General features: G+C 42.9%; 1 protein-coding gene across 2 annotated transcripts in view; it reads right to left on the reverse strand.

Moving 5' to 3' along the window:
• Positions 1 to 5,101: 5,101 nt before the first annotated feature.
• Positions 5,102 to 16,895, reverse strand: part of ATP8B4 (ATPase phospholipid transporting 8B4 (putative)) — a 94,082-nt gene continuing 82,288 nt past the window's right edge. For both annotated transcript variants that reach the window (XM_033167880.1, XM_033167881.1), the window contains 6 exons: positions 13,955 to 14,178; positions 10,783 to 10,866; positions 9,000 to 9,245; positions 8,691 to 8,829; positions 6,261 to 6,391; positions 5,102 to 5,388 (listed from right to left, as the gene is read on the reverse strand). In XM_033167880.1, the coding sequence (XP_033023771.1) occupies positions 5,110 to 5,388; positions 6,261 to 6,391; positions 8,691 to 8,829; positions 9,000 to 9,245; positions 10,783 to 10,866; positions 13,955 to 14,178 (1,103 nt within the window). In that variant the 3' untranslated portion in view covers positions 5,102 to 5,109. The remainder of the gene's footprint in view (positions 5,389 to 6,260; positions 6,392 to 8,690; positions 8,830 to 8,999; positions 9,246 to 10,782; positions 10,867 to 13,954; positions 14,179 to 16,895) is intronic.

Below are 16,895 nucleotides of genomic sequence, written 5' to 3' on the forward strand. Positions count from 1 at the left end.
GATCATCGGTCCGTCTAGCTCAGTGTTATCTACTCTGACTGGCAGCAGCTTTCTAGGATTCCGACTTGGTGGTCTCTCCAAACCCTGGAGATGCCAGGGATTGAGTCTGTAAATTATTTGATGCTCTGCCACTGAGCTACAAAAAAAATCCTCAAATAAAATTGCCTTCTGCTGAGTCAGGTTATTGGTTCACCTAGCTCAGGGACATCCAACTCCCGAGAGACTGCGATCTACTCACAGTATAAAAAACTGGCAGTGATCTACCCCTTTTTGGGGTAGGTCATTAATGTTGAGCTTTCTTTGGGGGGGGGGGGAGGAAAAAGTCGCTCACCGAGAGATCGACCAGGAAACAAACAGCATCACAGTGAAAGCTCCACCTTCCATTCTAGCGATCATGTGTGAATGGAGGATGGGGCGGGGGGCAGGGCCGGATCCTCTTTTTTCCCACACAAAGGAATAAGAGCCCACGATCGACCGCAATTGACCAAAACCTCCCGGGGACACCCCTGACCTGGCTCAATATTGCCTACTCTGATTGGTAGCAGCTTATTCAGGGTTTCAGACAGCGGGGGCTCTTCCAGCCCTACCTAGGGATGTCTGGATGGAAGCTGGGACTTACCACAATGGAGAACAGATGCTCTACCACTGAGCTACGACTCTTCCCCAAGAAGAGAGCATCATACAATCAAGTTGGAAGGGACCCTGAGGATCATCTAGTCCAACCACTTGCAATGCAGGAATATGCAGCTGTCCCATATGGGGATCGAACCTGCAACCTTGGTGTTATCAGCACCACGCTCTATCCAACTGTGCTATCTGGTGAAACGCGCCTTCCTTACTTTGTTAAATGAATCTTTAACAACTCCCAGCTTTCCCAAACTACAGAGATGGTGCACACTCAAAACCATTAATATAATTGTACACAGAAGAAGAATTCGACCAATTTCATGACATCGGAAGGACAAACATAATGCGCGAAACAAATCAGTCACAAGTATGCACTGCAGCAATTCCCCTAGGGAGGGAATAAAGGTAACTAAAACAACACAATAAATACAAACGGCATTAAAAAAAGAAAGAAATTCATATGGAGGAAGGCTATCACAAGGCTTGGCAAAATAAAAAGATGTGGGGTTGACTGGCTCTGAAAAGGCCACAATTTTGGTGCCAGGCAAATCCTTCTGGGGACAGTGTTCCTCAAATGAGGTGCCACCACTGAGGTCAATGTCTCAGTCACTACCTGTGTGTCTTAGTTGGCAGTAGCAGCTGGAGGAGGGTCTCCGAAGGGTCTTCAGATGGGCTGATACGGAGGCAAGTGAGCCATCAAGTTCTTCAGGACCAAGCCACATAGGGCTTTTAAGGTAAGCTCGGGCAGTTCAAATCAGTCTTGCAGGAGTTATTCATCTGGCAAGATTATTTGCATGTCTTGAAATATGGAAAACAGAAGTGCTAGAGCCAGACTTCAAAGGTCCAGGAGGATCTTCGAATATAATCTACATGGGATAAGATCACAAATGCTTCAGTTAATTTCAACTCCCCGTTGGCAGATGAATAGCATCCTCCTGTCTTCTTGATGTTTGAATTTAGAGAGGGGCTTAGCACCAATCCGTATAGAATGGCAGACTAGGCAGGGATGATTGGCTGTTTGATAATCTTTGGAAGTTAAAAAGGAAAATGGTCCTCTTAGAAATTTTGGAATGCAGTAAAAATCCCTATAAGGAGCTTGGGAGGAAAAAAACATTGCCAGGGAGCTGAAATAACTAATATTGTGAAATTGTGAAATTTCACAATTGTATTGTTTTAAGTGATAACCAGTAAACTTAGAAAATAGAAGCACAGATTTCTACTAAGCTGGCAAAAAATGGAGAGGGCAAGTACAAATACCTGCTGGAAATGTAGTATAAACACCGACAACTGGGAAATATTGGCCTGTGAGCGCTCCAGTTGGAGAACAGCCCTTTCCAAAGGTGTCATGGGCTTTGAAGACGCTCGAACTCAGGACGAAAGGGAGAAATTTGCTAAGAGGAAAGCACATTTGGCAAACCCTCATCATGATCAACCCTCACCCGGAAACCTATGTCCCCACTGTGGAAGGACGTGTGGATCCAGAATTGGCCTCCACAGTCACTTACGGACTCGCTGCTAAAACCCTGTTTGTGGAAGACAATCTTACTCAGCTACGAGTGATAGCCAAAGAAGAAAGAAGAGGAATGGGAAACTATGCCTTCTTACCTGTGGCTCTCCAGATGTTGTTGGACTCCAGCTGGTGTTTCCTATTGGACCTCATCATAGCCCAGCATAAACTAACAGCATATGCTGGAGCAGCTTGGGGGGACGGGACTGTGGCACAGCTTACTGGTTGAGCACATGCCCTGCATGCAAAAGAGTTTCATCACTCTAAACAAAGCTGACAAAGGCTACTGCCATTGTGCAGACAAATACTATTATAGATGGGCCAATGTTCTGACTTTGAATAAAGAAGATTTCTGTTTTCATAGAAGACAACCAACACTCCCTCAGTGACTGCATACAGTGGTACCTCAGGTTAAGAACTTAATTGGTTCTGGAGGTCCATTCTTAACCTGAAACTGTTCTTAACCTGAGGTACCACTTTAGCTAATGGGGCCTCCTGCCACCACCGCGCTGCCGCCGCACGATTTCTGTTCTCATCCTGAAGCAAAGTTCTTAACCCGAGGTACTATTTCTGGGTTAGCGGAGTCTAACCTGAAGCACCTGTAACCTGAAGTGTCTGTAACCCGAGGTACCACTGTATTCAGAAGATGATCAGCAGTTGAGAGTGAGGGTGGATATACACACGGGGTGGGGTGGGGTGGGGGAATGCTGTAAATAAGTCAGAAATTAAATTGTTATAGCAAAAGAAAAAATGCAATGGAAAATGGCATAATTTTTTTTTTGCTCTCCAGCACCATCTGGTGTTGCATGTTTATAACGCATTCAAAACACTGCTTTTTGATTAATGTAGCTGAGTCCCAAGCTTGCTCAGCTTTATTTCCTACTGAGAATCCCTTGAAAAGTTTCTAAAGAACTTTAGAGCAGAGTTAGAGAGCCACTAAACCAGTGGTTCCCTGGGGGCAGTAGGATTACCTGGGGGGAGTGCTAAAAGGCAAGGGGGTGGCAGGGGGCATAGGATGTGTAACAGACTATCAGGACTTTGAGAAGCTGGCATCACTGGGTCAAGTTCAGCAACTGTGTAATATTTAAGTGGATGCTGAATAAATATGCAATTAATTATTACAGTCTTGAAATTTTATTTTATCTTTCTTAGTGGGTCACGCAAACCACGATTCTGAATAATGTTTTTTTAAAAAATAGGGTAGGGAAGGGGGCACTGGAGACGAAGCAGAACACCAAAAAATACATACATAGATTGCTTGTATACTTAAAATAATTTATTTGTAGAAAATATTGAGTATATACATGACTGCAGTAGAAATATAACAATATATACAAATTCTTCATAGATAAACGTGTTTAGAATAGAGTCAAAGCATGAGCATGGTTTCAACTGTAGAAAGGCAGCATACAAATAAAATTATGTATATTCATGTCTGTAGAAGAGCCCGGGTTCAAGCCCACTGTTCTCCAGATTAATGTGCCGGGTAGCAGGCTCAGAAAGTAAAACCCTTCTTTGGAGAGCTGCTGTCAGTCAGAACAGACATCACTAGGCTAGATGGAAAAATAGAGGCCGACCAGGCAGAATGCAGCTTCCCACATTACCTAAAGGCAGCTAATTCTGCCTATTTCAGCTAAGACAAATCGGTTTCAAATAATAATAATAATATTAATAATAATTTATTTATACCCTGCCTATTTGGCTGGGTTTCCCCAGCCACTCTGGGCAGCTCCCATCAGAATATTAAAAACACAATAAAACACCAAACATTAAAAACTTCCCTAAACAGGGTTGCCTTTAGAAGTCTTCTAAAAGTCAGATAGTTGTTTATTTCCTTGACATCTGATGGGAGGGTGTTCCTACCGAGAAGGCCCTTTGCCTGGTTCCCTGTAACCATACTTCTCGCAGGGAGGGAAATGCCAGAAGGCCCTCGGTGCTGGACCTCAGTGTCCGGGCTGAACAGTGGGGGTGGAGACGCTCCTTCAGGTATACTGCGCCAAAGCCATTTAGGGCTTTCAAGGTCAGCACCAACACTTTGAATTGTGCTTGGAAATGTACTAGGAGCCAATGTAGGTCTTTTGGGACCGGTGTGATATGGTCTCGGTGGCCACTTCCAGTCACCAGTCTAGCTGCCGCATTCTGGATTAGCTGTAGTTTCTGGGTCATCTGCAAAGGTAGCCCCACATAGAGGACATTGCAGTAGTCCAAGCGGGAGATAACTAGAGCATGCACCACTCTGGCGAGACAGTCTGCAGGCAGGCAGGGTCTCAGCCTGCGTACCAGATGGAGCTGGTAGACAGCTGCCCTGGACACAGAATTAACCTGCGCCTCCATGGACAGCTGTGAGTCCAAAATGACTCCCAGGCTGCACACCTGGTCCTTCATGGGCACAGTTACCCCAGCTCATGGACCTACTTAGGGTTTTGATTTGGCTCATGAGGCTGTTTTCCCCAAACCACACCCACCTGCCCTGCAGCTGATGAGACAGAGTGTTGTTTTAAAGCAAGTTAAATGTGGTACTGATAGGGAGATGCAACAGCGGAAGAAGGAAAATGTATGTGCATATTGTGATGGAACAGATTTGGCAGGGTTTTTTTTTGAAGCATAATGAAAACTTGTAATATCTAGTAATCAGAAGTAATAGGAATATGGGTGTAGATCCCCATATACGCCTCTCATATCCCCACCAACTCTCTGAAAAAGAAAACCACAGGTCAGTGGCACAGCACCTGCCTTGCCAGCAGAAGGTCCCAACTTCAAATGGGATGCTGGTGGCGCTGTGATCTAAGCTACTGAGCCTCTTGGGCTTGCTGATCAGAAGGTCAGTGGTTTGAATCCCCGCGACGGAGTGAGCTCCTGTTCTTCTGTCCTAGCTCCTGTCAACCTAGCTGTTTGAAAGCACGCCAATGCAAGTAGATAAATAGAGTGTAAGTATTCTGTGCAACAATAGCACACCCTTCCCCCCCCCCACATACTCAATGATTTATAGTCTTAGTGTTCTTTCTCAGCTGAATTTCACACTCCGATGTTCTCTTACGCAAGTTCTCAATCCAGCTATTCTGCATAGTTTTTCCTATCCCAAATACTGAATGTATATTATTGACACGCATATTCTTTCCAGATGTTATAAGTTCCCCAAAGCCTTCTTGATGAGAAAAGGCATAAGCCGATCTCCGCGAGCTAGCTCTATGCGTTTGGTGAATCTGGATCGGTAATGGACTCTGTTTCTTCCGAGCCCTGTTCAAAATCTGTACCTTTAGGAAGGAGGGGAGAAAACAGTTTGCAATAATATGGAAAATTATCTTCCTTTTATAAACACTGGCTAGTTTTCAGATCTGAATTATATTGGCAAATCCTTGACAGATCAGTTTCCAGTGAAAAGGCTGGCACCTTGTTGTTTGAGAGAAGGCCTAGGAAGCACAACTTCTGATTTCAGCCACACCTTTGCCAAACCACAATTCCTAAATTTAAATGTATGTTGTTGCCGCTACTGCAAGGATTCCTTTCCCCCAAATACACTGCTTTCACAACACTTTTGAAATGCGAAAGGAAAAGCCGTTGGCATATTCTCTGCAGCATTTTCACCACTCTGTTATATAGGTATGCTCCAAAATAATACGCAACAGAGGACCTGGTGCACACATAAAATCACAGCTGTAATATAATCAGGGTTCTCAAAACTATTTTAGGAACATCCACAGACTGTCAACCCTCCCTGCTCTTTCCCAATGCTATAATAAGGGAATTTCCCGCAAAAAAAATGGAAAGGTTGACAGCTATGCCCCAGACTGACATTAAAGGGAGAGCTTGGACATGCATAAAGTAGGAACTACTCCACGCTGGAAAATATGTCCACCACACCGTTGACATGAAAGCAATCTTCTCTTGGGCATCAAGTTCTCCCAGTTTGAAGCAGAAGGAACTAGGCATCTATGATGTCACAAAGCACTTTCCCTAATCTTCCTGGGACAGTTTTTCTGCTTAAAAATGGATTGGGACTTCTCTCTCTCTCTCTTTTTAAAAAAGGACTGTATGATTATTTAATACAACATCTGCCAACTTGAACCCAAAAGGTTTACATAAAAGGGATTGGAATTGCTTTAAATGTTTCACTGCTGTGGCATACCTGATCACTCAATGTTGGGTTCAAATCCACCTTCAGAAAACGAAACGCTATCACAGGTGCAACAGAAGCCACAGTGGTCAAGAGAATGATGAGCCAAATGTTTATCTGCCCCAAGGAGTTCCAAGCATTTCCTGTATCAGTACAGGAGAAAGAAATATTTTGGTAGGAATACCAGTTGGGTGGTGATAGTTTGCAGTTGTGGGACAATGGGACATGCTAAGCAATCTTTAATTCCTTGGGTTAACACATGATTCTAATTCTAAAGTGCTTGGATTACGCGAACTATACAAAAATGCACACACACACACACACACACACACACCCCACACACACAGAAAGAGAAAGAGAAAGAGAGAGAATAAAAGAACAACATATTTTGGCAACATCTAAAAATGTGACATCATACAAAATACCTCACATATTCTAGAGGATAATACAGATTTAAAGTTGGCATTGTGAAATATGTAGGACAGGGAAAATGATGTATACTCTGCTCATCAGCTTGCTTGCAATTACTGTAGGAATGGGCAGATTTTCTCTGTTTCTTTTATAACTTATGAAGACACATAGAAAAGGGCTACAAATTTATATTGGGGTGGTGGTGGTGTTTTTGCCAGTTTACCATTCACAGCTTCCTTCAGGGAAACCTGGGAATTTATGGTGCACATATTACCGGGCTTAGAATTGTCTCTTAAGAGGTCTCCCTCACAGAAATAAATTCCCTGAGTGGTTTAAGAGTCAATCCCTCTTCAAAGGGAACTCTGGGGGGTTTTTTTGGACTTCATAACAACTCTTAGTACCCTTAAGTAAGTACAATTCCGGGATTCTTTGAGGGAAGCCAAAACTGTTTAAAATGATACAATACAGTCGTACCTTGGATCCTGAACGCCTTGGTACTCGGATGTCAAACAGAAGCTGCGCTTTGGTTTCCAACGTTTTGGAAGTCGAACGGACTTCCACAATGGATTCCGTTTGACTTCCAAGGTACGACTGTACAGCTTTAAATGCAAAGGGCAGATGTGGCCACTGGGACTCTGGCAGAGGTGCCAACTTGAATAAAATATTGTAACATAACACAGTACTCACACACACCATTTGACTGGGAATGGGCAACAACTTGGGGGGGGGGAGGGCCTGGCCCCTTCAAATATTTTATTGTGGTGGCCGAAGTCCCCACAGCCCCTATAGACTGGCATTGCCTTCTCTGGCACTGCACTCACTTCTAGGTCCAACTTTGTTTCTGTTGCCCCTCACTTCCCCACTTCTCTCTTGCCCTGCCTCACCTTGGCTTTGCCCCTCCCGCACCCCCGTTTGACAGAACTGGGCACGCCATCCAACAGTGACCTCTCTTTACCATGGTTTCAGCGCACAATGAAAATAAAGCTGTTTCGACACATGTTTGGACCCATCAGCCTATTTATATTTGTGTTGGGATGTGGTAGATACATGCTTCCTAGCCTCCTTGGTGATCAAAATCTAAGGGGAAAGGCAGAACGCATAAGCAAAGATGGACAGGAAGTTGTTTAAGGGAGCTTCATCCAAGGTTTAGATAATGACAGGTATCCCTGTTCTGGAGGGTGTCCATCAAGCCCCAGCTGTTCTCAGCGACATAAACTTGTTTATCTCAAGGCTTCAAATGGTAGGAGATGGTTCCAGGCATCCTCTTTTTAAGGGAAGCATCCTTGCTTCCTGTTGCTCACTTTTGGCTACCAGAGCTACTTTGTGAAACAACAGAGTCATCCTCTAACATCAGACTAGTCCATCTGGGGCTTAGCAATTCCTGGCAGTGCCTTTTGCAATAAAGCTTTCGGGTGAATGACATTCTCCAACAGCATGCGGTCCTGACCGCACCGTATGCAGTCTTACTGGGCCTCTGGAGAAGTCTCCTCAGTGGCTGCTTCTCAGTGCTGGAAAAATTATCTTTCCTCAGGGACATGCCAAAATACAAGCCCAGGAATGTTTTTATTTATTTAAATAAACCGGTGCCAACACCCAAGGATATGATAGAGACTAAACCACTGAGCCTCTTGGGCTTGCCAATCGGAAGGTTGGCAGTTCGAATCCATGCGACGGGGTGGACCTGCATTGCTCTGTCCCAGCTCCTGTCAACTTAGCAGTTCAAAAGCACACCAGTGCAAGTAGATAAATAGGTACCCGCTGCGGCGCAAAGGGAAACAGCATTTTTGTGTGTTCTGGATTCCGTCACGGTGTCCCGTTGCGCCAGAAGCGCTTTAGACCTGCTGGCCACATGACCCAGAAAGGTGTCTGTGGACAAATGCCGGCTCCCTCAGCCAGAAAGCGAGATGAGCGCCCCAACCCCATAGTCTCCTTTGACTGGACTTAGTCTCCTTTGACTGGTCCAGGGGTCCTTTACATTTATATGGTTACCCACACAAGCATTTTTTTTCCACTCAGTGCTTCTTTACTCACCTACAAAAGGGAAGTGGTTGGGAAATAAATAAAAAATGCCATCACTGTGCATCGCAAACAAAATGGCAAAATACACAGCGATGCTACCCCAGATGAAGAAGTGATTAATTCCTGTCCAATAACTGGTATCGAGTGCAATCTGCAAAAGAAATAGTGTGCATTTAGGCATGGAGGTAACAGTATTAACACATAAGGTCCTTAGAAGACATCAGTTGTACATATTTGTCTCAATACTGTATTACCACATAAAAATTTGGAGGGAGGGGGAGTCTCAATAATTAAATGTTTATCAGCCTTTTTTCTTTTTACCTGAACACTGACCACTATGATCAAAGAGGTTGCGACTGTGACTGCGAAAGACTGGTAGTCGGCAATATGGTTCCCATCTTCCCCAACTGCATCATAAAAAGCACCATAGGGGATGAAGAAAAGAACAACCGACGTGTAGATTCCATGTGCTATGCAGATGAAAAATCTGCGCTTGTTGAACAGGAGATTTAATTGCCCAGGTTCATACAACTTTGGAAAACGGAGGCAGCTCTGCTCATCCACATCCTGCAAAATATGAATCCACTTGAGTTTTAACAGCATCATGACGGCCAACATTGGTGTGTTGTTAAATCCAGTAGTTTAAATGAGGCATAGGCAAACTCAGCCCTCCAGATGTTTTGGGACTACAATTCCCATCATCCCTGCCCACTGGTCCTGTTAGCTAGGGATCATGGGAGTTGTAGTCCCAAAACATCTGCAGGGCCAAGTTTGCCTATGCCTGGCTTAAAGGATGGGCATTATCGGAGGCAAAAGGGCTTTCAGTTTCAGCATGACCCCAGAAGCAAACCCCAGTACCTTTTTATTTACTCTTTTTAATATCTATCTATCTATCTATCTATCTATCTATCTATCTATCTATCTATCATCTATAATTTTTATTGGATTTACAATTTAATTTTACAGACTTCTCAGACTTCCTCCCTCCCCATTTTCCACTGCATATCATATTATCCTCTATTTGTCCATAAAATTTGATTTATATCCATAGTTCTTCTCACATTGCAAGTGTTATTTCAATCCTGCTAATGTTTTTAACTGTTTACAGTGTTTCCTCAAGTAAATTACAATTTCCCCTCCAGTCCTTGCTAAAAAAAATTATCATCCTGGTTTCCGGTTTTTCCAGTCATTTTAGCCATCTCAGCATACTCTTTTTAATATCAATGTGCACATCCAAATTAGAGATTACATTAAATGTGTGCATTATGTACTGAGCTTGGTTCCTAAAACAATAGGCTAGTAGGATCCTAGAAGGCAGAAACCTGATTGGCCTGCAGGAGCAGCCCAATCAGGCCACAAGAGGAAGTGAATCAGCCTATCACTAGAACATAGGCAGGTAGGATTCTAGAATGCTGCATCCAATTGGCCTGCAGGAACAGCCCAATCAGGCTCCAGGAGAGCAGAACTAACCAATCATGTGGGACCCATTATGAAAATAGTGTATATAAAGCCAGAGGTTTTTTTGGGGGGGGGGGGTTTGGGAATTCAATCACTGTTCCTATGAGCTGAAATAAAGAGCATGAAATCATTACTCGGCTCGGAGTATATTTCAGTGTGCTTGAAGGATTTGGGGAACAGACCCCACTTGAGTCAATACTGTTAAGTAAGGAGACGCATCTACAGTGAGGGATGGAATCTGATGCTACCCAAAGCAGTTGCCATCAGCAAAGGCGGATTTAGGGGAGCACAGCCGATTTCATAACTGCTATACAGATCTTATGAGGCACAAATTCTTGCAATTAGACTTGCAATTGCCATATGCCAAGAACCTTCTGTTCCTCTGGATCCCAGACACCTTTAACAAACTGGCTGCATGCTGTAGCCTTAATATCTGAAGCCTTCCACCAGGGCAGATTTTTGTCTTCGTTTGTAGGTTAGGCATAAACTGGGACTGTAACACCAGAGTGTTGACCCCAGATTCAAATCAAATCTGGCTTCTTCCCCTTCCAGAGTGATTGCTATACAGTATATATTCCTGGGCAGAGAAGTTGCTGGATGGACTGTGCTGAAGGCAGATTAATCTAGAATATGCCAAAATGTGTACCTGATCAAACAATCCCATCGCTAGTACAGGCAGAGAAGTATATACAATGTTGAAGAGGGTGATAAACCACTGGTCATAAACAGTCTGAAAAGATAACCCAAATAGCAAGTTAAAAGTATGCTCAGAAATGTCACCTTTCAAATAAATAAATAAATAGCACTTATCAAACCTTTATTAGGCATTTACATGTAAAATCACGAGAGAAAGAATCACATACAGGAACTTTAAAATATATATACACAAAGAAACAACAATTAAACTCATAGGCTGATTGTATGTGTGTATTAGTAAAATCTAGAATTTCGTCCTGTTAAAGTACTCCTTGAAGCACTGCTGCCAAAAACTCGGCTACCCCCGCAGTCACCCCTTGGTCAATGTCAGAGAGACAGAATCCAACACTTCCACCATGCTGCGGTTTCAAACCATCCAAAGGGGGGGACAACACGCGTTCACGCAGCGTACTGTGTAGTGGACAATAAAAGAGAATACAGTGTCTGGGACATTCAGGGAACATCTGCAGTATCTCTTGTTTCTGGGAATATTCTGATATCTACCCCTGACAAATGCCAAGAGAAAGATATTCAGTCGGGTCAGCATAAATGCCCTACATTGGGCTGGTATTATTAGTTTAGTGACATAGTTGACCCTGCTATCCAGGATATTTAAATCATAGAATATGGGAGAGCAAATTTTATTTACTGCTGCCACAATATTTTGTCTCTCAACATCCTTTAGTCTAATTTGGACATTGTGAAAGATATGTTGCTCGCTTGAATTGTACAAGGGCTCCAGCTCGATGCCTATCGATCTGATTTTATTTTCTAGGAGTTGGTACCATCTAGATTTATAGGAGTCCTTAAGGAGGTCAGAGAGCAGGCTTGATGGTGGACAGCGGAAATGGCAGCGCAGCCAGTATTTTATAGCGGTGGTCCAGGCCCAGTATTCCAATGTGTGTATGCCTAATTCTGCACACATTGTTTCATATTTAGCACTGCCCCCTTTCATAATTTATTCTTTTTCCTGCAGGCACAGAAGCAGAAGGGAGCCCAGATCCCCAGGCTTTTGAGTTCTCCTACAAAGTTCAGTGTAGACTTATGCCTAGGTCTTCTTAGCGTTTTGGTAAGCAGGCAGCCTAGCAGATAAATTTGTACAAATAGCAATTTGTGATATTCTCTACTTTAGACATTCCATTCTGCGAGACGGACCTCCTAGGAACAGGTCTCGTAAAAGTCACAGTTACTCATATCTTTGACATTCCTGAACTTGTAACGGGATTTATAAACACATAAGAAGCAGCATTTCAATATAAATGGGAAGTGCCCTAATCATCTGTTTCCCATTTGGACAATTAGCAAAAAAATGCACTGGAGAAATGAACAGAGTTGAACAGCAAGTATTCTTTCTGAAACATTAGCCAGCCACTGCATTAACCAATGGTTTTGGGGAATAACACTGGGTGGGGTAAAAGACTTTTTCGCAGATAATCATAATCTAGAAGGTTATCACAAACCTCTGAGAGTAGACAAGAAACCCCATGCTATAAAAATAAAATAAAATAAAATAAAATAAAATAAAATAAAGCTTTTCACCATGAGTTTTTATACGGTTTGGCTTTATTGCAAATAAATTAAATTAAATTAAAAAATATATTCATGGACAGGATAATTGTTTCCACATTTTGTTAAGGAAACTTTTCCTTGAAGCCCTGCCTGACAATGGCATATTGTTGTAAATAAGATAAATAAAGCTAGGAGACAAAATACTTGTAATTGGCTTGAGACCTTACTTGCTGAAGATGCAGACAAGTGTATGGGACCAGGCAACTGATAAACTCTCATTAAGTTTAAGAACACAGGAGGCAGGCAAGAGCATATTGACACTATACATGTCTACTGGTATTTGACTGGTTTTAACTCATCTCAGCTTCTTCGGCAGCGAACCAGAGGATTGTAGTTTGACAGGTGTGCTCCCAGCATCTCTAGGTAAAGCTAGGAGACCCCTGTATGGGAACTGCTGCCAGCCCGTGTAGGCAACACTGAGTGAGATAGGCTAAGGCAGCTTCCTATCTTCCTAGTCTGAGCAACAAGCAGACTCAGATCATTACTATTACAGTGGTACCTTGGTTCTCAAATGCCTTGGTACTCAAACGCCTTGGTTTCCAAACGCCGAAATCCCGGAAGTAAGTGTTCCGGTTTTCAAATGTTTTTCAGCTGTCTGCCACTGTTTCCGGGGCGCCTGCAATAATCAGAAGCTGCGCCTTGGTTTTTGAACATTTCGGAAGTCAAACGGACTTCTAGAATGGATTACGTTTGGCGCTTTTGTTTTTGCTATTTATTTTACATCTTTGTTTTTGAGGCTTTTTCGGTTCATTTGTTTTTGTGACTGTGTGGAACCCAGTTCAGCTATCGATTGATTGATTGATTGTGTGACTGCGGAAATGGATAAAAGCCCCCCCCCCCATCCAAACAATGACTATCATCAGTGCAGGTAAGAAAAAATAATAATTTTAATTTTTATCATGTACAATACTGTCTTATTTCTCTTATAGTACAGTGCGTTATTGCTTTCATTTTGTGGATCAATGGTCTCATTAGATAGTAAAATCCATGTCAAATTGCTGTTTTAGGGGTTGTTTTTAAAAGTCTGGAATGGATTAATCAGTTTTGCATTACTTTCTATGGGAAAGCGTGCCTTGGTTTTGGAACGGACTTCCGGAACGGATTAAGTTTGAGAACCAAGGTACCACTGTACCTGAAAAAAAGGATTGCACAGGCTTCAGCTGCTCATTCTATCTTTCCTCACCCATCCAAGCCTTTATCTTCCTTCTATTTAACCCCTCTCTTTCCTGTAGCAGTCCCCAATGTAGCCCAAATCCCCTCCCAGGTTTAGGAGGCAGTATGGGGAGCAACAGTCAAAAATTTATACCCTGATTTATTTTGATCTATTTGGTTTTTTTTCAAAAAACAAATAGTTGATAATAATTCCACAAACTTTAGGTAAAATCCACTTTTCAGCAGACGAAATAACCTCCATTTTGGAGAAAATTGAAGGGGGGGGTCAACGCACGCAGAATTATTTATCTTAACATTACAATGTTATATGAGTTTCACTGAAGCACCTGAGAACAATTAAGTGTGTTTGTTTTCTGTCATCTACTAAAAAACCAACCTACCTGGGCTGAAAAGCCACAGAAGAAGCCAAACCAGAAATGGACCAGGGTGAAGGCAACGTTTTTGTAGAAGAAGTAACACAAGAACTTGCACATCCGGAAGTATGACCACCTGCCATGAACAAGCAAGAGCCTTTGAAGGTATCTGAACTGAGCAAAAGAATAATCACTATTCAGAATGGCCTGACTGCCTTCCTGGCCACTGATGCCAACACCTATATGGGCACCTGCAAGCAAGCAAACAAACAAACAATAAATGAAAATGTGTAGCGTTAAAAAACAAAACAAAACCCAACAACCTGATATCCTGTGTCTTTCCACTTTTGTCCTTCCAGGCTGTGACGTCTTAAATAGTCAATTCTGTTTTATTTCTTTTATTATATTAGGCTGGCACCTTTTTTGGTTAACAAATCTGTAAGGACTCTCAGTGGTTGCTCCTGAGGAAACAGGCTGACTCCGAACGTCTACAAACTAAGTTCTTTATTGTGCAGATATTTACAGTGGAGTTACAGTAAAGACGTCCAGCTCATCCCTCTGCAGAGTCCGGGAATGTCTGTTTCTGGTTTTTAGTCCAACATAAGAGGCGCGGGATCCTGAACCCCCGCCTCCCCCTTCCACGTCCTTCCTCCTTGCGAAATCGGGGCGCGGGAAAAGGTCCTTGTTCCCCGCTTCCTGCTTGGTGCTGAGGCTCTTTGATCCTGTCACAGCCCCTTCCCCGACTTCCTGCTTCCATCTCCCCCTCCCCACTGGAGGAGCGATCGCTTCCTCCGCTTGGGGAGGAGGACGACGAACTGCGAACTGGAGAGGGTGGTTCCCTGTATCGCAAATGACCCGGGAACACTACCTTCCTGGGCGAGGGGGGTTTCCTGACAAAATCAATATAATTTTTTTAAAAAACAAAAAAGCGAGGAGTTAAACAGCGGCCACTGAACATATATCAGGGGGTAGACCTGCACCTGCTTTTCCTGCAGAAGACCTCCACTTCTCCAGGTAGGAGAGGGGGAGAAATGTGATTCAGTTTGAATTTACATGTGGGCTTACCAAATTCATATTTGCAAACTGAAACACAGTTGCGAGTCGATGACCCGCCACCCGCGTGGAGTAAATAAAACACAAGGGCACATGATTTTAGGTTAATGGGCAAAATAAGGCCACAACTTTATTGGTTACAACGTGTGAGTGGTATTGGCTTAGGCATTGGACAAGAGCACAACACTTGACTCCACCCCGCGGGGCGGGGAGTCACTTAAGGGTTAACAACCAGTGGGAGGAGCTTGTTGATGCAAATACAACTGGAAGCTTCCCCTGACGTCACCGGAATTCGCACTCATTTTTGTTTAGCCACTCAACCATTGTTTACAAGAAACGCACACATTAGAAGGAAGTGTGAATAAAAATGAATATATTAGGGAAGATAACTCATCAAAAATGCATTTTGTTAGGAGAAATTGCTTGCAAAAAAGGTGGGTATTAATTCTAATATGCATGCTGCAATAATGTGTTTCTTAGGAGAAATTCATGCTACAATGATTGTGAATCTTCATGAGGATTCTGAAATAAGAAAAAAGATTGCTACAAAAATGTGGAGAGCTGAATTTAAGATCAGAAAAATGAGAAACGGACAGATCCTACCATCCTTACCTCCAGGTGGGGTAGGGCAAAGCCTTCCTATCTGAAACCATGGAGAACAGTTGCCGGTCAATTTAGGAATCAACACTGAGCTAGTGGTCTGGATAAGTATAATACAGCTTTCTATGTTCCCATCTTTGTACCAGCAGTAAAGCGGAATATTGCAATTCAGCCTGCAAACTTATACCCACTTAGGGAAGGAGGATAAATTCTATTCAGTTCACATTTAAAGGTGAAGCTCCCTAATTTGCACTTTCTGAAACAATACAAGGACTGAAACACAGGCATCCAAAATTTTCACTTCTCTGAATTTTGCTATGCAATTCTCTAGCCAAGTAATGTGCATGGAAATGTATACACTGAGGAAAATGGTACATAAAAATGCATGGTTTTTTTGTGTGAAAATAACATAGAAAATGCCATAAGGAAAGTTGCTTTGCAAAAACTGCACACAAATGTGCATATTGGGTCAAATTTTGTAGTAAATCGCTGGTGGGTTTTCCTGCGGGCTTTTTTTATTTAAAAAAACTGCAAAGTGGTGCTCTCTTTTTTAGCAAGAGAACAAACCATATTTCAGGAGCATTATCAGTGCTGCATATTAGGGGTTATTCCAATGATGATTACTTCCCATGGTACCTCATTATACTTTGGAATACTTCACCAACTGGAACATTAATCCCGTTTAATTTGGATTGCCTGTGTACAATTAGATGATACTCAAGAGGCTAGAGATGTTTGAAGTCCTATAGTTCACTAACATTCCTTTAGTTCTTGCCAATGTTGTTTTAGAGGCCCAAGAATTTAATGAACCTTCTTTCTGAGCATTCTAACATGGCAGATAATTCAATGGAAAGATCATGTAGAAGAAGAATACCCTGTGGCAACCTCTCCATTCAAATCCACCCTGAAATCTAAATTCCAGAGGTTCTTAGTCTTCTCCTTGAGGTGTTAACTTCCCAGATGAAGAAGAAGAAGAAGAAGAAGAAGAAGAAGAAGAAGAAGAAGAAGAAGAGTTTGGATTTGATATTCCGCTTTTCACTACCCAAAGGAGTCTCAAAGCGGCTAACATTCTCCTTTCCCTTCCTCCCTCACAACAAACACTCTGTGAGGTGAGTGGGGCTGAGAGACTTCAAAAAAGTGTGACTAGCCCAAGGTCACCCAGCAGCTGCATGTGGAGGAGCGGAGATGCGAACCTGGTTCACCAGATTACGGGACTACCGTTCTTAACCACTACACCACGCTGGCTCCCATAAGACTCATTTGACATGGAGGGACATTCTGAATGGGCACAATCCCAAGCAGGGTTGTCTTAAGC

Source organism: Lacerta agilis, chromosome 13, assembly GCF_009819535.1.
Source record: "Lacerta agilis isolate rLacAgi1 chromosome 13, rLacAgi1.pri, whole genome shotgun sequence".
NCBI lineage: Eukaryota > Metazoa > Chordata > Lepidosauria > Squamata > Lacertidae > Lacerta > Lacerta agilis.